The 26,009-nt window shown below is 40.9% G+C and overlaps 1 protein-coding gene across 1 annotated transcript in view; it reads right to left on the bottom strand.

Annotated features, from left to right (window-relative positions):
* Nucleotides 1-26,009, bottom strand: part of HEATR3 (HEAT repeat containing 3) — a 35,807-nt gene that overhangs the window by 3,668 nt on the left and 6,130 nt on the right. The window contains exons 4-14 of the mRNA XM_067471108.1: nucleotides 24,624-24,736; nucleotides 24,339-24,448; nucleotides 23,352-23,492; nucleotides 18,840-19,120; nucleotides 17,505-17,595; nucleotides 15,054-15,208; nucleotides 13,768-13,850; nucleotides 4,757-4,893; nucleotides 2,867-2,955; nucleotides 1,424-1,567; nucleotides 1,155-1,331 (exon numbers count right to left, since the gene is read on the bottom strand). Coding sequence (XP_067327209.1) covers nucleotides 1,155-1,331; nucleotides 1,424-1,567; nucleotides 2,867-2,955; nucleotides 4,757-4,893; nucleotides 13,768-13,850; nucleotides 15,054-15,208; nucleotides 17,505-17,595; nucleotides 18,840-19,120; nucleotides 23,352-23,492; nucleotides 24,339-24,448; nucleotides 24,624-24,736 — 1,521 coding nt within the window. The remainder of the gene's footprint in view (nucleotides 1-1,154; nucleotides 1,332-1,423; nucleotides 1,568-2,866; nucleotides 2,956-4,756; nucleotides 4,894-13,767; nucleotides 13,851-15,053; nucleotides 15,209-17,504; nucleotides 17,596-18,839; nucleotides 19,121-23,351; nucleotides 23,493-24,338; nucleotides 24,449-24,623; nucleotides 24,737-26,009) is intronic.

Below are 26,009 nucleotides of genomic sequence, written 5' to 3'. Positions count from 1 at the left end.
ATGGTCTTTAGAGGTCCATTCCAGCTCTAGGATTCTATGAAGGAGCCTTAGTCGACCACGAGCAGAACACGAGCCAACAGGGTGATGCTGCAACTAAAAAGGCCAATGCGAAAGGGAACTGATGTGACACTTTACCTTGACTCTTTTTTTAAATTGCTTTTAAGGATAATTATTTAATTGAACTGTTTATTTTAACTTATTGTACAATGTTTAGTATTGTCTTTTATTATTATTTTGTTTATATAGGCACTGAATGTTTGCCTGTTCCTATGTTGGAAACTGCCCTGAGTCCCCATGGGGAGACAGGATGGGAAACAAACAAATTATTATTATTATTATTATTATTATTATTATTATTATTATTTTATTGTTGATACCATATTGTTTTTGTTGACCCTCCTTTTCCACTTACAGATCTAGTTTACAGTTTTTCTTTGAAATATGGTAGATATTTTAAAAACATTATTTATTTATTTATTTATGACATTTATATGCTGCCCTTCTCACCCCGAAGGGGACTCAGAACAGCTTACAAGATATATACATACATACAATGCATTATATTATTAGCATAGTACAATATCCGTATTAATTATTACTATATTGTATTATACAATTATATTGTAATAGTATTCATAATATTACATGTAATATAAATATATAATTATAATATCATAGTATTATTATTAGTATTATATCGCATTATATTATTATATTGTAAATATTATATGTATATACAATATATTATATTATTAACATAGCACAGGAATGTTTAACCTACTGATGCCTCTATTAATGTAATTTTATTGACATCTATTTTTATTTTTGAAATTTATCTGTATCTGCTGCATTTCCCACCGTCAGCTTATACTTGAGTCAATATGTTTTGCTAGTTTTTCTGGCAAAATTAGGTGCCTCAGCTTATTTTCGGGTCAGCTTATACTCAAGTATATACGGCAGTTGGAATTGGAGACCACCGCAGTGAGATCCAAGGCGTTCACAATGCCCATCTCAGCTTTAAACATATTACTGCATCATGAAAGCTAACACTCAGGCGATTAGGAGTACAGCGGCAAAGTTAAGTTTTATGGTCGACGCATTGTTACATAATCACACTTCAATTCCTCACTCTCATTGCGATACACGAGACTTACTCGCGATTTGAAAACGGGTTGGAATTCCTTAAGGATATGAAGCAGCCTTATTTGTTCCGCTGCCCTTTCCGCTTCTTTGCCGTCGGCAAAAACGTCGAAAAGGGCATCCAGAGCTTCTCCGACAACCACGAGGGACGGATCCTTGGTCACAACGTCAAGGAGGAATTTCCCGATCATCTGGAATGGTAAACACACCGCAGATCAAGGCAACTATCTTGCAAGAAGGAACAGAATGCCTCTGCTTTAACAAAATCAGAGAGCAATCTCACCTTTAGTGTTTCTGCAGTGCTTTCCACTTTTGCCAGGACACTGCCAGCTATTCCCAAAATGCTCACGACGTTCACACGGACACTGATGTTGCTACTGTGAATGCCAGCTTCACATAAAGTCATCAGCTGCTCGGGAGTCATGCTCTGTTTTGAAAGAAAAAATACAAAAAAAAAAGGGGGGGGGTGAAAGAGAACAACAATAATGGGAAAATAGCATTAGATTTTTAGATTTGAGTAAATAGGCTATTTAAACCTTGAAGAAAGCTTTTATACACCATTAATTTTGGAATACAGTTCATCCTCCACCTTCACCAGGGTTAGGCTAGGTACAAAACGTCACAAAAGTAGAAAAAACACAAATAAAAATGATTTATTTTCCTGAGGAAAAAAAACTCTCTACAATCTCTTAAGTTCTTTAGCGTGACACTAAGGTCCCCTTTCAGGAGAAGCTGGCCACAGAATCATACTGGAGGATCTAAAGACGTCTAGAGAAAATGTCGACTCTGCAAAAGTTGAACCTGCCAACATGATGGGCCATCTGCATTTGCTTCCTTCAGGCAACTTACTTAGGCGATCCCTCATTGTCTGAGTAGGATAATCCTGCAGGATCAGTGTGCTGGCAGTGGGAACGTAGATGACTGTGGAGCCCTATTCTTGACCTGCATCTTCTCCCGCAGTGAGGGCATTAGTTTCCAGGTGGAAGACAGTCCCGGTCGGGGTTGGCTTGACGCGCCTTCCTCTTGGCACATTTCTCTCTTTCGCCCTCCATTTGTGCCTCTTCAAATTCTGCAGCACTGCTGGTCACAGCTGACCTACAGCTGGAGCACTCAAGGGCCAGGGCTTCCCAGTTCTCAGTGTCTATGCCAGAGTTTTTAAGGTTGGCTTTGAGGCCATCTTTCAATCTCTTTTCCTGCCCGCCAACATTCCGTTTTCCGTTCTTGAGTTCGCAGTAGAGCAACTGCTTTGGGAGACGGTGGTCGGACATACGGACAACGTGGCCGGTCCAGCAGAGTTGATGGTAGGGGAGCATCACTTTAATGGTGGTGATCTTTGCTTCTTCCAGCACGCTGATATTTGTCCGCTTGCCTTCCCAAGAGATTTGCAGGATTTTCCGGAGGCAGCGCAGATAGAATTGTTCCAGGAGTTGCAAGTGACATCTGTAGACAGTCCACGTTTCGCAGGCATATAGCAGGGTTGGGAAGACAATAGCTTTATAAACAAGCACCTTGGCATCCCTACAGACAGTGAAATCAGGCATCAGATGTACAATAGAAGGAAGAGAGCACTTCAGGGCTGCCCATGAACCACTTCCCATTCTCCTCCAGCACCTAAGACAGTTCTCTGTGTATATGCAGCAGTTGCTGTTACCTTGAGGGAACAATCCTGCCTTTCTGTTCAATGCAAAAATCACAAAAAGGGTGCCATTAAAATAAGAAGTCTCACCTGAGAGATATTATTCGATGCCAGCATTTGCAGGAGCGCCCGCAAAGCACTCGTGACAGCTTCCAGAAACTCCACTTCTTTTGAAAATTCTGCCCAAAAGTACAATACGGTTAGCTCAAGACTCAACATGCCAAAATATTTACATTTCAATGTTGTGGAAATGAATGACAACGGGACTCTCTTTCCTTGGACATCTCTGATGAGAGGTTGGCTACCTGTCATTCAGTAGCCCTTTCTTTGTGTTAGAGAAAAACTATCCTAAAATTAACAGAGCATCCAAAACAAAACAGGATACAAAAGGTTGAGCATCAGCTCACTACCAAGCAAAGCATGAAGTGCCCTGTAAAGGATTTAGAGCTTAGGAGGCAAACATGAAGTCCAATCTTAAAAAAATAACAAAAATACACTAATACATAATAACTGGATTTCTTACTAATCAAGAACTGGGGCTGAGCTTCTCTAATACTCATCTCCTCTAAGGTTTCAAAGAGAGGGGCAAAAAACACCAATCACTACATCTCTCCTGACACACAAGCAGAGAGAAATCTCAAAGTACACAGCACATACGAGGGTTGAATGAAAAGTAATGCCGCCACCTTTGTTACTTCGGTTTGGATGGAAATATTTTAATAAATCAAACGTAGAAATAATCCCTAGGATGTGTTCTTTAACTACCACTATTCACTTTTCCACATAATCACCAGACAATTGGATGCATTTCTGCCAACTATGAACAAGTTTTCTGAAGTCGTCACGGAAGAAGTCGACACTCTGTTCCGCAACAGTGTCTCACAGTTCTCTCAACGTCTTCATCAGAAGCATCATGATGTTTCCGCGGATCTTCTTACATTATTGGGAACAGATGGAAATCAGACGGTGCTAAATCTGGACTGTATGGAGGATGTTGTACGGTGGGGAGATCCAGTCTCTGAAGTTTCAAGCCTGTGCACTTTCATTTCAGGCGTCAGCATCCTGGGTACTCATTGTGCACAGATCTTCCGATAGCCAAGCAAAGCAATAATGTGATCCACACATTCTTGTGAAATGCCGATTATGCTTGAAATTTCTCTCTGAGTGATACAACGATCATCCTGAATCAATCTGTCAACCTTTTGTTTGTGAAACTCGTGGTTGCTGTCACAGGATGTCCAACTTTTTGTTTGTCACGCAAGCCTCATGTTCCCACCTCAACATCTTTAAACTTACTCACCCAACGATGCACAGTATTCACATCAACACAATCACCATACACAGCTTGCATTCTCTGATGAATCTCCTTTGGGGTGACACCTTCTGCTGTCAAGAATTCAATGACTGCACGTTGCTTAAGTCACACTGACTGACTGTCTGTGCAGGGTTCCATACTTCGCACTTTAACAACACAACCGTTCAATGCTAAGGCTTCCCACCAAAATGGAACTCTAGGAGAGTCTACTGAACAAGCCAGTACCTGCCACATACCAGTACTGCCATCTGTTGAGTTACGAAGGTGGAGGCATTATTTTTCATTCAACCCTTGTACTTTCCATACTAAGAAGGCAGAAATCAGATTCAAAAAGCTTGCAGTAGAAAAGCATCCATCTTAAACAACCAATCAGAATGAGAACAGAAACAGAGAGGAGAGATGAAAAGGGTACATTCCCAACTGTCATACAGGAGACACGGGGAAAGGGAAACCCTCAGACTATTCTAATGGTAACTAACTTTTCCTCATTGAGGACTTGGGCAGTGTGGGGTTGAATCCCAACACTTTGCACATTTCTGTAGGACAGAATGGGGTTGGATCTGGAAACACACCCATTAAAGGCAAAAGGGATGATGAGGAGTAAAAGGGAAGCAGGAAAGGGAAAGAAGCAGAATATCAGCATGGCACAGAAGCCCCAAACATACCTGGTTGAGAAAATATTAACTGGGAGAGGTGGTGCGAGAGAGACTGAAGCACGGATGCGCCTCCAAGACAATCCACATCGGACACTAACAGGATGCTATGCAGGCAAGTCAGAGCTCTGTACTGAACCATATTCAATCTGGGGAGGAAATTGAAAGAGACAAGACATACATGGGGATGAACCTTCTTCTTCTGTTCTATTCCCACACGCATAATCTGTTGAGAGACATGTTGGTTGAGGGCAGAACTTGGAGAAAAGGTCATGTTGGAGCTACAACTTAATGCTGGCGGTGGAATTCTGAGAGATGTAAACCAAAAGAGTAACTTTTCCAAGTTGTAGAATAATTCATTTATTTATGATTTATTTACAACATTTATATGCCGCCCTTCTCATCCCGAAGATGACTCAGAGCACCTTACAAGATACACACACACACACACACACAATATATTATATTATAAGCATAGTACAACATCACTATTATATATTACTATATTGTTTTTGTTGTTGTTCATTCAGTCGTCTCCGATTCTTCGTGACCTCATGGACCAGCCCACGCCAGAGCTCCCTGTCTGCCGTCACCACCCCAGCTTCTTCAAGGTCAGTCCAGTCACTTCAAGGATGCCATCCATCCATGTTGCCCTTGGTCGGCCCCTCTTCCTTTTGCCTTCCACTTTCCCCAGCATAATTGTCTTCTCTAGGCTTTCCTGTCTCCTCATGATGTGGCCAAATGCTTTTGAACTGTGGTGTTGGAGGAAAGTTCTGAGAGTGCCTTGGACTGCGAGAAGATCCAACCAGTCCACACTACAGGAAATAAAGCCCGACTGCTCATTGGACGGAAGGAGATTAGAGGCCAAGATGAAGTATTTTGGCCACATCATGAGAAGACAGGAAAGCGTAGAGAAGACAATTATGCTGGGGGGAAAGAAAGGAAAAAGGAAGAGAGGCTGACCAAGGGCAAGATGGATGGATGGCATCCTTGAGGTGCCTGGCTTGACCTTGAAGGAGCTGGGGGTGGTGACGGCCGACAGAGAGCTCGGGCGTGGGCTGGTCCATGAGGTCACGAAGAGTTGGAAGCGACTGAACGAATAAACAACAACAACTGCCTATTTATTTATTGTATTTATTTCAGATATTTGTACCCTGCCCTTTGCAACTCAGGGCTCATTGGAGGGAAGGATACCAGAGACAAAGTTGAAGTACTTTGGCCACATCATGAGGAGACAGCAAAGTCTAGAGAAGACAATTATGCTGGGGAAAGTGGAAGGTAAAAGGAAGAGGGGCCGACCAAGGGCAAGACGGATGGATGGCATCCTTGAAGTGACTGGACTGACCTTGAAGGAGCTGGGGGTGGTGACTGCCGACAGGGAGCTCTGGCGTGGGCTGGTCCATGATGTCACGAAGAGTCGGAGACGACTGAACGAATGAACAACAACAACACACAAACACACACTTACAAAACACATATACACAGACAGGGCCGCAGCAACGTGTGGCAGGGGATGGCTAATTCTTCAATAAACTGGTTTGCTATTTTACCTTGGACTTGGGAGTGAAACATTTGCAAATTTTATAGCTATTCGAATGCTAACTTAGTTTGCTTAACTGCAACATTCACACTTGCTTTAAACAGACAAGGCTTCTTTCTCCCACCCTGGACATTCCACAGATATACATAAACTCCACTTGCTTCACTGCCAACAGAACCTCTGAAGATGCCAGATGCAGGTGAAACATTAGGGAGGAATGCTGCTGGAACCTGGCCATACAGCTCGAAAAACTCACAGCAACACAGTGATGTCGACTGTGAAAGCCTTCGGCAATATAAATATGGTTTTCCCAAGTTATTGCCTTGAAGGGGGACAAAGAAATAAATTTGTTCCACTCAGTCTCTGTTTGGAGCAAGTATTTTGTGAGAAGGAAAACAAAACACTCCGTGAACAGGGACTGGAGTTTGGGGACGAGACGTTGCTTGCAGCATGTCAGGTGTCTATGTATCTACATGCATCAAAACATACGCAACCAATATCAAGGCAGCCACACCTACACAATGGAATTCTTCACCATGGAAAAGTTGGCATCCCCTCTGGAAACATTTTTTACTGATAGCAAGAATCTTCTTGTCAAGGCATTTGCTTTACAAATTTTATCTTAAGTTTTATCAACAGCATCTGCCAATTTTTATTTCATTGCTGCTGTTTGGGAATCTCATTGGATTTACGATGGGTTTTGATGCCTGCATCTTGAGTAAGCACCAAAAGATTATATATATAATCAGTAAATAAAATAAAATCAGTAAACAAACAGAGTGTGTGTGTATGTGTGTATATGTATGTGTGTGTGTGTATATATATATATATATATATATATATATATATATATATATATATATAAATAAAAATCTAATATACCATCCTGCAATTATATGGATAGGGATGTTTTGTGGAGAGACAGTATTTACTGTTTGTCTGAGCAAAGATTCAGCTTTCTCTCATCTGTTCAGTCTATTCCATATTCATAACACAATCGCTCTGAAAACAATGAGATCTCCAAATGGAGTTTCTTTCCGACATGTTTTCGAGCCAAAAAATAATAATAATTGCAAAATGCAATTTAATGTGACACCTGCCTTGAAAAATAAAATCTTGGCTTGAAAAGTCAGTACATGCAGGGAGCTGTTCTGTTTTAAAAAACCAACCCCAAGTAAATTCGCCCACACAAAGGTCTACTTTTAAGACAATGGTGGGATTTTTCTTAAAAAAATCAATTTTGCACCATCTGCCTAAAGAACGCATTCCACCAAAGGGGAAAATCAACTGGTTTCATCCATTGCTTTTCTCCCATCTTTGCTCTGCATTCCTTTCTTTTTGTCTTGCATGCGATGTCTAGTTCAGAGCTTGTTGTATCCCAGAGCAGGAATACCTCTATCCTTAAATACCATACCAGTATAGTAAAATCAGCAAGCAGTTTATTGAAGGATACATGTAAGCAAAGCAATAAACATGAGGAAACGGTATTGTCCAAAACAGTATATTCCAAAGGTAACAGATAGTCCATGAACTTCAAGGTATAAAGGTAAAAACACAAGATCCAAGGATGCAAAATCCAAAAGAACAAGCATGGAGATCCAATACTCAGTACAGAAAACTGGCAAAACTGGAAACATGAAGATAGAAATCCACTTGGAAACAAGATGGTCATGAAAATTCAACATTGATGAGACTGAGCTGAAATACTTTCTCCATCTCATATAAAGTCTTTCCTGTCTCATGAAATGAAAGGAAAACATTTAGTTTGCCTTTACAACCAGATAAGTATTTCTTATCTCTTTTTTCCTCAGACGGGCCTGAGAACTTTCCCTTAGTTTACAAAAGTCTTGTCTTCTATCTTCAATCTCATTAACTTCTGCACCTGATAAATCATCTTCATAAGACAGTTTCTCAGATAAAGGCTGTCGTAGGCCCCTCTCAGGAATTTGGTCTTGGGAATCTACAGGAGAAGCACTCCATTCATGAGAAACCTTGGGCCTCTCAGCAAGGCTAAAACCACGCCTTTCAACAAAGCCAGGACTTGACAACTCAGGCCCAGGAAAACCATCATCCCCAATGACATCATACACAATCACAGGCTGAACTACAACACCGTTTCCCAACTTTTCATGATGGTGACACATATCCTTTCCCGACACAGTAATTCAGTTTTACTAGCAAACTGGAGGTTAAACCAACCCTATACATATAAGAGTTGCATGGTAAAGGTATCCCCTGACATTAAGTCTAGTCATGTCCTACTCTGGGGAAGGTGCTCATCTCCATTTCTAAGCCAAAGAGCCAGCATGTGGCCAGAATGAGTGCATGGAGTGGTGTTATACATTTAGTATAATCTTTGCTGTCTATACAAGGTTTGGAAATTGTCATTTCTTCTTATTATGGACCCAAGTTGATTCTTGTGTCATTTCTTGTAACCACATATCTGCTCCTCCTCCCCTACTGGAAACATGGTGGGTCGCCATCTCGCTTGATGGAGAAGAGTGCAGAGGGGCAGAAAGGCCATTGCTGGACAGATCTTGGGCAATGGTGTGTCCCCTTCTCCTCCTCTTCTCCACCTAGGAAAGCTGGCTGCCGCCGTCTCTCCAGGCAGAGAGAGTGCCAAGGGGAAGACAGGCCGCTGCCAGAGAGATCACTGGCAAAGACTTGTCCCCTTCCACTCCTTCCAGCCTGGGAACGTCGTTGGCTGCTGCCTCCCAGGGCTGGAAAAAGAGATGGGTGAAGGCTTCAAAGTCCCTTTGGCTGCTGTCTGTCTCATACTCCTCCCAACATCAAAATGAGGCAAGGTCCTGTCATGATGCTGAGAGAAGCACAATCTTGGGGAGGAGACAGGTGGTGGCCAAGTGTGCTTTGGGGATCCCTCGGCCATCGTCTGCTAAGGGGATTTTGAAGCGCTCTCCACCACTGCCTGTTGCCCTCCTCCCAGCACAAGGACAGGGCAAGTGGCCCTGTCCTTATGTTGGGAGGACAATCTGAGGATGAGTCACCCTTGATCCCACCCCCTCCCTCCAAGGTCCACCTCACCTCCTCCTGGGCCTGCCCTGCCCTCTCTTCTGGCCTGGCCCTCCTGGCTAGGCATGCAATGCGGCCCCAGGGCAAAAAGGTTTGCTCATGTCTGTTGCATAGTAAAGTGTGGCTGCATTATGCATGCTTAAACATAATCATTTAAACAATAGTTGGGCAACTACAGAGGCGCATAGAGCATTTTTCACTCATGACATAAGATGACAGAAACTGGTATCATATGATTGTTGCACCCCAGATAGAGTTCACCTTGCCCTTAGTATCAGACAGGAATCCAAAAGCAGTAATCAAATAGTTTATTGAAGAGAGGAGATATAAAAAGAGGAAAATCCCCACAAGGAATAAGTAAGGCAAAATCCATCAGGCAATCAGAAAAGGTAGTATGTAAAAACCCAACCAAGCTTATGAGGAGTAAAACACTTCAAAGGCAATAATCCAAATAATCCAAAGGGTACAGGAAAATAAGTGTTGGAGTTCAGCCTGTGATTGTGTTTCAAGATCAAGGTGCTTTGGATGTGGGGAATGATGTCAATGAGGGTCAAGATGGCAATGGTTTGGTCAATGATATTAATGCAGAGAACGACATAGAGACGCCGGTTCAAAGTGTAGTTTCCCATGAGAATGTTCCTACAGGGTATAGGGATGAGAGTTTACTCCCTGAATTGCTCCCTGAGAGTTCCCAGGATTTGGGGCTTGAAAGCAACTCAGCACCTGCAGGAATTACTGAGCATATAGACAGGCAGGTGGAAATTAACTGAAACAGACAGCTCAACCAAGGCCTTCGGTGTTCTGCCAGACTTCGACAGATAAGGATGAGAGGCTTTCAGGGAAAACAAAACCAATTTCTGAGTGCTTGGAATGGCTTAATGTGAGGATATAAAGTTCCACACATGGGAAATATAGTCAGATGGAGCATTATTTCAGATTCCTGCTAAGTTCTTGCTCTTGTCTCATGGAAGCTTTGCTTGGAAGATTCATGTTTAAGGACTTCTTGCTGTATGGTTTGACTCATGCCTTGGATCAATGTTTCCCTGTTTCTTTGGATTTTATTAGAGAAGTCTGGACTTTGTTTTCGAACTTTGTTGAACCATACCTTGGACTAATTTGAGCATGAATCCTGCATTAGCATGAATCCAGGGAAACAAGAATCAAAACATGAACATGAATCCAGAAAAACCACACCTTAACTTCTTAAACATGAATCAAAACTCTCAGGAACTTGAATTGGAAAGACGACTTGATATCCTTACTATTAAACAGTGTTGCCTGATCTGAAATCTCAAAAAGACCCTCTCTAATTTAAGGGTTGCAAATAATTTCTTTGACCTTGAGGTTTTGGCTTGTGAAACTTTTTCTGCACTTTTTTCTCACAGATTCTTTAGGATTTCCTGCGCCTGGTGTTTTTTCCCCTCAGATCCACCCTGTCTAACCCACCTGTTCTCTCGGACAAGCTATCTTAATCTGCCAGGTCTTTATCAGGGGTTGCTAAGCTTCTTGGGGGTGAAAGGTCCTCTTCCTGTTTGCGGGACTCTTTCAAACTCTGTCTCGCAGACAGAATCTTGTTCTGAAATTCCCTCATTTCCTTCATCAAAACAACCATCCACCACTCTCCCAGGTTCTGAAACTCCAATCCCCTCATCTTCATCTGTCTGAACCACAACAATGATTTTCTGGATTATTTTTTTTCTTTCTCTCTTTATTTTCTGTCCATTTCCATGGGGTAAAACATTGTGAGAGCCTTGGGAATTGGGACACTGCTGCAGGGATTCTGTGCACCAAAAAAGGACAGGACTTTAAGCTTTGGGGACAAGTGCCGCAAAATGTATCCCAAATGCTATAGTGTGCTCACATCAAATTCAAAGCAAAGGAATGGCATCTTTTTCAGCCTAAGGCCAAACCAAATTTCAAAGAGTTTTCAGGAGCTGCATTCCTTTGATGGGTGGGACAAATGCGTAAGAAGCTTGCCAACTTAGGAGAGCCATTTCAATCCTTTGGAGGATGACGTCAAATGATGATGTCATAAAGACATGTGTAAACTGGAATTACATCCAGTGATGTCATAAAGAAGGCATGGCCAAAAGAGACTCCAGATAAAGATGGCTTCATCTACAGTGTAGAACTAATGCAGTTTGACTCCACATTAGCTGCCATGGTGTGGTACAATGGAGTCTGGGACATGTAGTTTTACAAGGTCTTTAGCCCTTTCTATGCCAAAGAGTCTCCTTCGGGGAAAGACAAAGCAGTACCACCGGGACTGTGGCATAGCTGGCTGTGAGTCAGCTGCATTAAGACTACTACTGGTCTTGAGTTCGAAGCCAGCCTGGGTCGGAGTGAGCTTCCGACCAATTTGTGTAGCTTGCTGTCGACCTTTGCAACGCAAAAGACAGTTGCATCTGTCAAGTAGGAAATGTAGGTATGTGGGGAAGCTAATTTACGAGGCCATAAAAATCTCCAGCAAGCATGCAAAGAATGAGGAAGTACTTCATCAGTGTCACGAATGGACGGTGAAGCGGCAGCTCCCCTGGTGGCCAGAATACCCTCATGAAAGAGCTGGAATGTTAAATATCCTCTGAGTGTCTATGTTGTGTGTCTATGGTATCGAATGTTTGCCATGTATATGTACATTGTAATCTGCCCTGAGTCCCCTGCGGGGTGAGAAAGGCGAAATACAAATATTGTAAATAAATAAATAAATAAATAAATAAATAAATATAATCATAATACAGGGTTAGTCAAAATGCATAGGCCAATAAGCCATTTGTATAATTATACTAAAGAGTGCTGGTGCCTCACCAAACTAAAAATCCGAGTTTTGCCCAGCATTGAGCCGTGGGAGTTAAAGTGAGGTCAACAGAATACGAAAATATCAGTCCTCAAATGGCATCACTTGTTCGGATAGCAAAGCCTCAGTGACTTGGTTGGATCGCACAAAAGCTCAATCTACATTATTATTTCTTTTCTAAGAACAGTTAACAAGAGAGCTCCATCAACAGTGCTATTCCCAGCAATATATCTCATCAGACGCATCAATATTTAACATTTTCACAAATAATCAGCAACTGCAAGAAAGGACAGAGAGTTCAATCTATGTTGATAATCGTGCCATCACTGCCCAAGAAGGGAGCTTTGAAATGGTTGAACAGAAGCTCTATGAAGCTTTAGATGCTCCTACTGTCTATTATAGGGAAAAATCAACTGATTCCTAATCCATCTAAAACACAGACGTGTGCTTTTCATCTTAAGAACAGACAAGCATCTCAAGCTCTGAGGATGACCTGGGAAGGAATCCCACTGGAGCATTGCAGCACACCAAAATAATAATAATAATAATAATAATAATAATAATAATAATAATATTTATTTATACCTCGCTACCATCTCCCCAAGGGACTCAGTGCAGCTTACATGAAGCCACGCCCATCAATACAGTAACACAATATAACACAAGAACACAACAAAAAATAAGAAAATAACATAACATAATATACAAAAGTATTATTATTATTATTATCATTATTATTACTAGCCATCCCCTGCCATGCATTGCTGTGGCCCACTCTGTTGGTCAGGGGGTTCTGTGTGGGAGGTTTGGCCCAATTCTCTCATTGGTGGGGTCCAGAATGCTGTGATTGTAGGTGGACTATAAATCTCAGCAACTACAACTCCCAAATGTCAAGGTTCTATTTTCCCCAAACTCCACCAGTGTTCACATTTGGGCATAATGAGTATTCGTGTAGAGTTTGGTCCAGATCCATCATTGTTTGGGTCCTCAATGATCTCTGGATGTAGGTGAACTACAACTCCAAAACCAAAGGACACTGCCCACCAAACCCTTCCAGTATTTTCTGTTGCTCATGGGAGAACTGTATGCCAAGTTTGGTTCAATTCCATCATTGGTGGGGTTCAGAATGCTGTTTGATTGTAGGTGAACTATAAATCCCAGCAGCTACAACTCCCAAATGACAAAATCAATTTTTTGAGTGAAGGACATACATTGGGTTGTTAGGTGTCTTGTGTCCAAATTTGGGTCAATTTGTCCAGTGGTTTTTGAGTTCTGTTAATCCCACAAACGAACATTACATTTTTATTTATATAGATTATATTATTATGGTGCTGGACAGACTGCGATCTGGCACCGCAAGATGCAGAGGCAACCTTAAGAAATGGGGCTACAAATTGGAGCCCACGACATGCTAGCGCGGAGAAGAGCAAACCATAGACCACCTACTACAATGCAACTTGAGCCCTGCCACATGCACGATGGAGGACCTTCTTGCGGCAACACCAGAGGCACTCCAAGTGGCCTAAGTCAAAGGACATTTAGTATAATGCCAAGTTTTTAAACTTTGTGTTTTTTAAAATAAATTACAACTGTACCCTCAATTCGCTTCTGACACAATAAATAAATCTCATCAGACCAAAACAATGAATTAACACTTACTTTTTAATCAGCGGCTTCCAAGCCGGGCTCTGGGTACAGATCTCAACTGCAGCGCTGCTGGGGAAAGCCGTTTTCTCGAGTATCTAGGAAAAGAGGGGGAAAGCTGCTACATTTCAGCAAACTGGCAAGAGGACTAGAGTGAAAATGCTGCATTTGATAATCTATATAATCCTCTGTTTGATAATCTATATATTCTGTTTGCTGTGTGCCGTAGAAAAGAGCAGGAAAGGGTTAAGGGAGAGGCAGTGGCTGGGGCCATGCAAATTCCACACCAATGGAGAGTCAGAAACATTGGGATGCCTGTGGTAGAGGAAAGACATAAAATCTAGGATGAAATGGTCCCGAATGAAAGCCTTCACTTGGCTGGTGGGCAATATGATGTTTGTGGAGGACACTGCCAGGGCTCTTGCACTTGTCCATGGTGCTCGCTATAATCTGCAATGTCATTGGAGGGAGGGCCATTGGTTTCTCCTGAGGATGGGAGCTATAACTGTTTGTGGAGGTGGGAGCTTGTCTGTGTAAGTCAGTGTTTCTTAACATGGGTGTCTGGACCCCTGGGAGGGTTGCAAAGGCGTGTCAGAGGGGTCACCAAAGACCATCAGAAAACACAGTATTTTCTGTTGGTCATGGGGGTTCTGTGTGGGAAGTTTGGCCCAATTCATTGTTGGGTTCAGAACGCTCCTTGATTGTAGGTGAACCATAAATCCCAGCAAGTACAACTCCCAAATGTCAAAGTCTATTTTCCTCAAACCCCATCAGTGTTCACATTTGGGCATATTGAGTATCCGTGCCAGATTTGGTCCAGACCCATCATTGTTTGAGTGCACAGTGCTCTCTGGATGTAGGCGAACTACAATTCTCAAACTCAAGGTCAATGCCTACCAAACCCTTCCAGTATTTTCTGTTGGCCATGGGAGTTCTGTGTGCCAACTTTGGTTCAATTCCATCGTTGGTGGTAAGCCGCACCGAGTCCCCCTGGGGGAGATGGAGCCGGGTATAAATAAAGTATTATTATTATTATTATTATTATTATTATTATTATTATTAGCAAATAAAAGATCCCTTCAGCCAGGCACAACCACATTCGATTAAACAATGATTCCCAGTCCCAGCATATTCTAGTTTTTGCTTTGGAAAACCTAAAGATTCCTAGTGAGGTGTCCACTAGGAATGTACTGTGTTCTCCCATGCAGTTCTATCATAACTTATGGGGAAAATATGCCATAAAATTGCCTGGAAGAGGTAGCAAATTCTTGAAGGAGTCAAGGATGACATATGGTCTCTACCTTTTTGGGAACAAGGTGGTTCATGAGGGCTGTGTGAACCTCAGCCGAAAGGCACAAGGGGGACAGCAACTTCTCCCCTTCTTCGTAGCTGTTCTCCATGAAATTATCACTCTCGTCGCTGCTGGATAACTCTTCCCACTCATCGTCGGAAGGATCTGCAAACATGCAACACAGGCATCAAAAGAAAATCTCGAGCCTCTTTCACATTGTTCAATTAAAGCACGGATTCAACTTTATCAGCTGTGTAATTGTGGAAATACCGCATATACTCGAGTATAAGCCGATCCAAATATAAGCCGAGGCACCTAATTTTACTACAAAAAACTGGGAAAACGTATTGATTGGAGTATAAGCCGAGGTTGGAAAATGCAGCAACTACTAGCAAATTTAAAAATAAAAATAGATACCAATACAATTACATTAATTGAGGCTTTAGTAGGTTAAATGTTTTTAATATTTACATAAAACTGTAATTTAAGATACAACTGTCCAACTCTGATTAAACCATTATTCTAACCTTCTTACGTATCCTCCCAATAATAATAAAGAGAGCAAAATAATAAATGTAATAACAATAATAATAATAATAGAGTGAATGAATGGAAATGTAATAACAATAATCATAGAGTAAAATAATAAATGTAATAATAATAAAGTAAAATAATATATATAATAATAGAATCATAGAATCATAGAGTTGGAAGAGACCACATGGGCCATCCAGTCCAAACCCCTGCCAAGAAGCAGAAAAATTGCATTCAAAGCACCCCCGGCAGACAATAATTATTAGACTAAAATACAGTATATACTCAAGTATAAGCCGACCCGAATATAAGCCGAGGCACCTAATTTTACCACAAAAAACTGAGAAAACTGATTGACTCGAGTATAAGCCGAGGGTGGGAAATGCAGCAGCTACTGGTAAATTGCAAAATAAAAACAGATACCAATTAAATTACATTAATTGAGGAATCAGTAGGTTATATGTTTTTGAATACTTACAAAAATGGTAATTTAAGATAAGACTGTCCAACTCTGATTACATGATTATTTACCTTCTTCAATGTAAATTTGCTTACGTATCCTTCCAATAATAATAAAGAGAGCAACATAACAAATGTAATAATAACAATAATAAAAAGAGCAAAATAATAAATGTAGATATAACAACAATTATACAGTAAAATATAAATGTATAATAATAGAGTAAAATGATAAATGTAATAACAATAAATAATAATAAATAAACAATAAATAACAATAAATAATAAATGAAATAATAATAATAATAATAATAATAATAATAATAATAGAGTAAAATAATAAATAACGTTGACTCGAGTATAAGACGAGGGGGACTTTTTCAGCCTAAAAAAGGGGTTGAAAAACTAGGCTTCTACTTGAGTATATACAGTAATACATATAATAATAATAGAATAAAACAATAGAAATGTAATAATAACAGTAATAATAGAGTAAATAAATGTAATAATAACAAAAATAAAGTAAAATAATAAATGGAATAATAACAACAAATAGAGTAAACTATTAAATGTAATAAAAATAATAATAATGGAGTAAAATAATGTAAATGTAATAATAATAAATAGAGTAAAATAATAAATGGAATAATAATAATAATAATAACAGAGTAAAAAAATATATAAATAAAAATGCAATGTTCATTTGTGGAATTAACCTAACTCAAAAACCACTGGACAAATTGACACGAAATTTGGACACTACATCCCAAACATACCGGGTTGGGGGGTCACCATAACATGAGGAACTGTATTAAGGAACTGTATTAACTCCATATATGAACCCACATGTTCCCTCCGATCGTCTGGAGAGGCCCTGCTCACGATCCCACCTGCGTCGCAGGCGCGTTTGGTGGGGACGAGGGACAGGGCCTTCTCTGTGGTAGTCCCCCGACTCTGGAACTCTCTCCCCAAGGACATCAGACAAGCCCCAACATTGGCAATCTTTAGGAAGAACCTGAAGACCTGGCTGTTCCAGTGTGCCTTTCCAGAATAGGAAACTCCTGGCATCATGTCCCAAATGCACTTTATGAGTTTTAGGATTGTCTGCACATTGCACCTACCTCCAAAAAACCTCTACATATTACCTGTCAAGTCCAGCACTTTTTAAATTTGTCCATTATATTTGGCTCGGCCTTTGGGTTTTAAATGCGTCATGGTGTCATTGTTTTTATTGTTTTGCTTGATGTTTTACTATTTGCTTATGAGTTTATTGTATATTGTACGTTGTTGTTTGTTGGTGGCCTTGGCCTTTTAAGCCGCATCGAGTCCTTTGGGAGATTTTGCGGAGTATAAATAAAGTTAATAATAATAATAATAATAATAATAATAATAAGGGGTCATGGTATAAGGAAGGTGGAGAACCACTGTGCTAGTACCAAATAATCAACAAGCCAACATATATACATACCCTCATTGCAGCACATATTGACAATGATTTCCAGGGCTGTCTGCTGAGCCAGAAGTAAAGCTGCTACTTGCTTCACCTCCTGTGTGTTGCACTACAAAACAAAAAATCACAGCCATCTACTATTTGTCATTTCACTTTTGCATCAAGATAAGTATTGAAGCGCTATCTACTCAGCTTTTCCATGGACTCTCTGACAAGAGGTCTTTCCCAGTCAACTCCTATCGACTTGACTTCAACTTAGGGCAATACAATGGAAGAGAGACCTTCAAGATGCCTTGACAGTAATAGGAGTTGATAACTGGGGATCTTAAGGCAGTTGATGATTGGGGATCTTAGAAGCCTGTCAATCATAACGTCAAAGGGATATCTAGTGGTCAACCCACCCAAAGAACAACTGAAGTCATAGCCATATTAAGGCATCTTAAAGCCACCACACATGGCCTATAAAGTAAAAGGCAAGATATTTGTGGTGTCTCTTTCTCTATAAATAAGTCATACTTATAAACATTGTAAAACATTAAAATTAAGTAGGTATTTTTAATTACAAAAATGTGAGTCAAGCACTGAAAGGATGAAATGAATACAACGACTCAGCAAAAGCTGCAGTTCAATATAAGCAGGTGTGCCTGTAGCTTACTCATCTCAGTCTGCGAGAGAGGAGGGCACTTGTTACTAGGCCTCAGTGTGTTAGTAGGCCTTAGGATGAAGAGGCCTCAGTGTTAGCTTACCTCAGTATGTGAGAGACATCAGTCTGAGAGAGCTCTCAGTGTGAGAAGGCCTCAGTGGGAGAAAGGCCTCACTGTTAGTAGACCTCAGTATGAGAATGCCTCAGTTTGAGAGGAAGCTCCAGTGTGAAGGCTGCTGTGTGTGAAGCCCCTGTGTAATTTCATTGTGAGAAGAGGCTTTGTGAGAGCAAAACTGTTTATCTGCATGAGAAAGAAGCCCAGCATGGAAGCAAAGACGGAAGTATTAAAAACTTTTTGTAAATTGTGAAACTATATTATTTTGCTATAAAGAAAACCTCCTATGGAAGATATAACATTGGTCTGTGTGGCTTTTGACTTTTTTTATCACTTTGGGCTACTGGTGCTGCTAATAAGTTACTCTGCTGTACATTTATGGGGAGGGTCTTTTGTTAATAAGCCCACTCACTCAACAAACGTAGCTATGGATGTGTGCACAACTCAGGACAGGAACCTTCCAAAAAAAGACTGCTGCCTTTCTGAATGACATTTTCCTTCGTTTTCATAATCTCACTAAAAAATCAATCAAAATCCTTATGCCCTCAGTTGGTCTCCATAGTATCTAGCACCCAAAGTACTAGCATGAACTCACTGGAAGCAGATCCGAAACATCGTTTTGCCGCTTGACTGCTTCTTTTGGCCCTTCCTCCATCTCCTCGTCTTCTTTAAGGACTGCGTTGTCCACCTCCGCCACGTTTCCCTCCGGTTCTGACTCGGCGGAGCTTTTCAACCTCTCCGTTTCAACCTCCTTCATCTTGAGGACCGTCTCCCCAGCGTCTATGGCTAGGCATTCGGAGAAGATTTTCAGGATGGCATTGATGGAACCGGCTTGGCTACCGGAAGGGAGGGTGTTCTTTATATTCCAAGTGACACCTTCAGCAAGGAAGAGGAGAAAGGAGACATCAGCCACCAAGATGGGACAACAGAGCATCCGTAGGACAGGACAGCAAAACAAAGGTGGTAGCCAGCGGCTAGGTCAAGATATTTTATGTTTCCATTCATTTTCTGCAACCTTATGGAACAATCTCATGTATCTTTACTAATAAGTTTTTTTTAAAGGAAGATGTTAATTATTTCATCTACCAATACCCCCTATATCTGCAGGATCCTTACCTGCAATTTCACTTATCCACATCCAAGAAAATATCTTTGCATTTTATAACATCCTCCAGCATGACTTTATAGCAGGTATGGATAAAACAGGCCCAGGGGCCAGATGTGGCCCCTTAGGATCTCTTCTCAGTCCCCCCCCCCTCTCCATCCTATCCTTCCTTCCTCCCTTTTCTTTCCTTCCTTGCCTCCCTATTTCTCCCTCCTTCCTTCTTTTCCGCCCTTTTGTCCTTCCTTTCTTCTCGCCATTCCACCCTTTCTTCCTTCTATCCTTCCCTTCTACCCTTTCGTCTTTCTTTCCTTCCTTCTTTCCCTCCCTTTTGTCTTTCCTTCCTCCTTCCCTCCCTCCCTTTCTTATCTCCTTCCTTCCCTCCCACCTTTATGTCTTTCCTTTCTTTCCTTCCTCCTTCCTTATCTCTCTCCTTCCTTCCTTGTGTTTGGCTATGGGAGCTAATAATAATAGTATTAATAACAACAACAACAGCAACAACTTTGGGGGACTAAACAGGACCTTACAAAGGATTGCTTTCCCATTACAACTCTTGTGTTTGGCTATGGGAGCTAATAATAATAATAATAATCATCATCATCATCATCATCATCATCACCACCACCACCACCACCACCACAACAACAACAATTTTGGGAGACTAAACGGGGTCTTACAAAGAGCTGCTTTCCCATTACAACTTTTGTGTTTGGCTATGGGAGCTAATAATAATAACCATAATAATAATCATCAGCATAACAACAACAACAATTTTGGGGGAATAAACAGGGTCTTACAAAGGGCTGCTTTCCCATTACAACTCTTGTGTTTAGTTATGGGAGCTAATAATAATAATCATAATAATAATCATCAGCATAACAACAACAACAACTTTGGGGGAATAAACAGGGTCTTACAAAGAGCTGCTTCCCCATTACAACTCTTGTGTTTGGCTATGGGAGCTAATAATAATAATAATCATCATCATCATCATCAGCATAACAACAACAACAACAACTTTGGGGGAATAAATAGGGTCTTACAAAAAGCTGCTTCCTCATTACAACTCTTGTGTTTGGCTATGGGATCTAATAATAATGATAATAATAATCATCAGCAGCAGCATAACAACAACAACAATTTTGGGGGACTAAACAGGGCCTTACAAAGCGCTGCTTTCGCCTTACAACTCTTGTGTTTGGCTATGGGAGCTAATAATAATAATAATAATCATCATCATCATCATAACAACAACAACAACAACTTTGGGGGACGAAACAGGTTCTTACAAAAGGCTGCTTTCCCATTACAACTCTTGTATTTGGCTATGGAAGCTAATAATAACAACAAGAACAAAAACAACTTTGGGGACTAAACAGGGCCTTACATAGGGTTGCTTTCCCATTACAACTCTTGTGTTTGGCTATGGGAGCTAATAATAATGATCATAATAATAATACAACAACAACAACTTTGGGGATTAAACAGGGCCTAACAAAGGGTTGCTTTCCCATTACAACTTATGTTTGGCTATGGGAGCTAATAATAATAATAATAACAATAACAACAACAACAACAACAACAACAACTTTGGGGGATTAAACAGGGCCTTACAAAGGGCTGCTTTCCCATTACAACTCTTGTGTTTGGCTATGGGAGCTAATAATAATGGCCCACGGGTTGGGAACCACTGATCTAAAGGGACTTTGTGGTCATGGGGGCTAGAAATTCTAAGAGCTCTCATCATTGCAAGAAAGTAATGCTTCCAAGCTCAGATTAAAGGTTTTTCTTCAGGAAAGCAGTTCCGAAATGGGTTGTTGGCATGGGAAAGGACTCATTTTAGGACAAAGTAAGTTTATTATACTGGATCACAGCACAACAAGGTCAAAATGGCACGGGAGCAGGGATAAGTAATGCAGTTATTGCCATTGACTGATATCCCTGATTTTTGCATCACAAAAATATAAAGCGACCACCACAAATGGTGTGCTGCCCATTGTACAATTCCGCATCTCAATGCACCCAAGGAGCCTTCTTTTGCCAAGGCGGCAGCCCTGTCTGTGACATCAACCCATTGAAAGCGCAGATTGGGTTGCATTGCCAGCATGCCTCCAAGTCCCAGGGGGGTGAAGTCATAATTAAAACAACTTCACAAGCCTCCACAAAAACGATCTCCTCTCGAGACAACGGCAGAGAGGCGGAATCTGGGTAGAATCCTATAGGGACACGCTTTGCAAGCTGTTTAGTGAACAGCAAGCTAATGGCGCACTCTAAATGTTGTGGGACATATAATAAAGTAATTGATGGAGCATGCTGTGCTGGGTGGGCGGGCACAGACTTAATAGCTAGATTAGGCTACAGGCAGTCCCTGAGTTACAAACATTTGATTTAGAAACGACTCCTGGTTAAGAACAGGGGTGAGACAACAGAAAGTGAGATAAATCTTCTGCTCAGAAGGGAAATCAACTCCTGAAAGAGTTATTATCAGGGGGAAGGGAGTCTCCGCTGACGCTTTCTCCCCAATCCTAGTTTCTACAACAAGCCACATTTTTCAAAATCTAGTGATCACAGTGGTGGTTTTAATCTACAAAACTCTATACGGCTCAGACTCAGTTTACCTATCCAAACGTATCTTCCCCTATAAACCATCGAGGAATATAAGATCTTCTGAAGAGGTCCTGCTCTCGGTACCACAACCTTTGCAGGTGTGTTTGGTGGGGACGAGAGACAGGGCCTTCTCTGTGGTGGCCCCATGCTATGGAACTTTTCCCCTGGTGAGATTAGGTCTGCCACCTCTCTCCTGTCATTCAAGAAGCAGCTAAAATCCCGGCTGTGGAGTCAGGCATTTGCAGATTGACGGATGATTCAATATAGACTAAGAGTTATTTGGCCACAACGTTTTGGACTGAGTTGTATGTTGTTTTAATGTGCTGAATTGTTTTAATATGTATTTTAGAACTTAGTTATTGTATGTTGTTTTATGATACTATTCATTGTATAGCATTGAATTTTGCTGTTAGCCGTTCTGAGTCCCTCTGCGGAGGTAGAGAAGAACGGGATACAAAAGTTCTAAATCTATATAAATAAAAATGTAATGTTTATTTATTTATTTGCTTTACTTCTATACCGCCTTTCTCAGCCGAAATGGCGACTCAAGGTGGTTTACATAATAAAGGTTATCACAACAATATCAAAAAAGGAAATTAAAACACATTATACAATACATGCAAGATCAAAAAACAATCATTATCGTAATCATAGTGCCTCAGCAACAAATCAGAATCAGAATCCGTAATCATAATCCTTTATACCAATTCTTATGTTCGGTTGTACCATCTTCCTGTATTCCATTGCACTATTTAGCCATGTAATGTTTGTTTGTGGGAGTAATGTTTGTTTGTGGGATTAACATAACTCAAAAACTACTGGACAAATTGACACCAAATTTGGACACAATGCACCTATCAGGCCAATGAGTGATTATCACTCATAAAAACACAGCAGAAGAGACTTAACAAGCCAAAAAAAAAAAACAAAAACCAAAAATACATTACAATGCATGTACAAAACTACATATATACACTAACACACATATACACAAATATATATATACACATATACACATATATATATACACACAAAACACATATACACAGACTAGGCCACAGCAACGCATAGCTGGGGATGGCTAGTAATATAATATAATATAATATAATATAATATAATATAATTTATATACATATAATATTTATAATATTATAATGTAATATAATATAATACTACTACTAATAATAATACACTATTATAATTGTATATTTTATATTACATGTAATATTACTAATAATATTACAATATAATGGTATAGTAAAATATAGTAATATATAACACTGATATTGTACGATGCTAATAATGTAATATATTGTATGTATATATATCTCGTAAGCTGCTCTGAGTCCCCTTCGGGGTGAGAAGGTAAATAAATAAATTGATAAATTAAAAACCTGCCTGCCACCAGCGTCTGTAAGAGAATGTGCTCCATGGTTTTTTCAGAAGATACCATGACCGCTTCCAGGACCTGTTGTGCCGAAGCGTCAAAGGACGCAAGGAGGTCAGGGTTGTCTTCTGTCACTGCTTGCAAACAGGATGCTGTGGGGACAGGAAGACATTAGCAACTGAGGTCACAAATCCAAGTTATGTGTCAGTAAATCCAAATTATATGTCAGAACGTCAGCTGCAAAAGGATCCTATCTAGTGCAAGAAATGTTGTTCCACAAGACGCAGTTCCCTCTTTCTATCCTCATATGTGGCTATGCTTTTTATCAATGACTTTGACGACAGAATACAAGGCAGGTTTTGTTGGGCAAGTGGGCCCAACCAATACCCTACCGATAAATGCACAGCAGAGTATTGAAGACCTTAAGATCGTCTGGAAAGGCCCTGCTCTCGGTCCCGCCATCATCACAAGCACAGCTGGCGGGGACGAGAGACAGGGCCTTCTCAGTGGTGGCCCCTCAGCTATGGAACGCCCTTTCTATGGAGATTAGATCGGCTTCTTCGCTTTTAGCATTTCAGAAAAAACTCAAGACATGGCTATTCGAGCAGGCATTTGCGAATACTGAGTAACAGACATAAGAACGGAATCAACTACAAGATGTTCAATGTATTGTCAAAGGCTTTCATGGCCGGAATCACTGGGTTGTTGTAGGTTTTTTTGGGCTATATGGCCATGGTCGACATTTCGCCTACATCTATGGCTTCCCCTCAAGTCGCATTGACCGATCGTCTGCACAGGGTTCTATACTTTGCACTTTAACAACACAACCGTTCAATGCTAAAACTTCCCGTCAAAATGGAACTGTAGAGGAGAGTCTACTGAACAAGCCAGTACCTGCCGTATACTAGTACTGCCATCTGTTGAGGAGTTACGAAGGTGGAGGCATCACTTTTCATTCAACCCTCGTATATGGGAATAAAACATGTTCCTGTACTCACCTGCCGCAATGGCCAGGCCCACATTGGCATGAAACCTCTTCAGATACTGCAGCAAAATAGGCAAGCAGCCTTCTTTGTTGAAGATAGACACTGCTGTGCTGTTGCACTCACTATCAGAAAAGAAAAAGAGATTTAGTCAACAACCCTGGAATCACACTGGGTCCTTAGTGGGATCTGCTGGATTAATTCTCCTCAGTGTTGCTGCTGTGCCATGAGACACACCTGCCTCTATGTCCATCAGCAAAGGAAGCATTTGGCCCAATGGCCTTCTCAGATGGAACTCACCAGACATTCCAGAGCAGGTTCACTGCCTCGTAAGCAATGTCTTCAACGTAGTTCTTGTTGGTGTCTTTGGCATCCTTTAGCGCGCCGTTGCTTTCCTCAAGGCCTGCCCGACACTTGTTTTTGATGACAGTCCAAAAAATAATGTTAAAAATGTGGATTAGAAACCAATAGCAGAATGAATCAGAACACACTTAAGGTGGTGTCTACACTGACAAATTAATGCAGTTTGACACCGCTTGAACTACCATGGCTCCATGCTATGGAAACCTGTGAATTGTGCTTTGACAAGATTTCCATCCCTCTCTGCTAAAGAGTGCTGATGCCTCACTAAATTACGAGGGTTGAATGAAAAGTAATGCCTCCACCTTTGTAACTCCTCAACAGATGGCAGTACTGGTATGCAGCAGGTACTGGCATGTTCAGTAGATTCTCCTCTACAGTTCCATTTTGGTGGGAAGCCTTAGCATTGAACAGTTGTGTTGTTAAAATGTGAAGTATGGAACCCTGCACAGTTAGTCAAATGCGACTTAAGCAATGTGTAGTCATTGAATTCTTGACAGCAGAAGGTGTCACCTCAACTATGCTAATAATGTAATATATTGTATGTATATATATCTTGTAAGCCGCTCTGAGTACCCTTTGGGGTGAAAAGGGTGGAATATAAATGTCGTAAATAAATAAATTGATAAATTAAAAACCTGCCTGCCACCAGCGTATGTAAGATAATGTGCTCCATGGTTTTTTCAGAAGATATCATGACTGCTTCCAGGACCTGCTGTGCCGAAGCGTCAAAAGACGCAAGGAGGTCAGGATCTTTACTTGCCCAACGACGCACAGTACTCACATCAACACAATCACCATAAACAGCTTGCATTCTCTGATGAATCTCCTGTGGGGTGACACCTTCTGCTGTCAAGAATTCAATGACTGTACGTTGCTTAAGTCTCATTGACCGACCATCTGTGCAAGGTTCCATACTTTGCACTTTAACAACACAACTGTTCAATGATAAGGCTTCCTGCCAAAATGGAACTGTAGAGGAGAGTCTACTGAATAAGCCAGTACATGCCGCATACCAGTACTGGCTCTGAGTAGTATATTTCTACAGTGCCTTCCTTCCTTCCTGGGAGTTGAACTTGCTGCCTTTTCCCTCCTTCTGCCACTGCCTACATAGAGTTACAGTACTGTAGTTGGTCAACAACATTTAAGGTTGAATCTCTAAACAACTCCAGCAAGAATGACCTGTCTTGAGTTGCCCTCCAAAAACAGCCTTCAAACAATGTTGAAAGTAAAAGAAAAATGCTTTACTTCAGCAAACACAAAGGATAAGCAAATGCAATGGAAAAGTGCAAAAGAAAACAAGGAAGTCTTAATCCAGACACAAAT

Source organism: Anolis sagrei, chromosome 8 (genome assembly GCF_037176765.1).
Source record: "Anolis sagrei isolate rAnoSag1 chromosome 8, rAnoSag1.mat, whole genome shotgun sequence".
NCBI classification, from domain to species: domain Eukaryota; kingdom Metazoa; phylum Chordata; class Lepidosauria; order Squamata; family Dactyloidae; genus Anolis; species Anolis sagrei.
The sequence above is the reverse complement of the archived record's forward strand: the minus strand, read 5'-3'. Positions and strand labels throughout refer to the sequence as shown.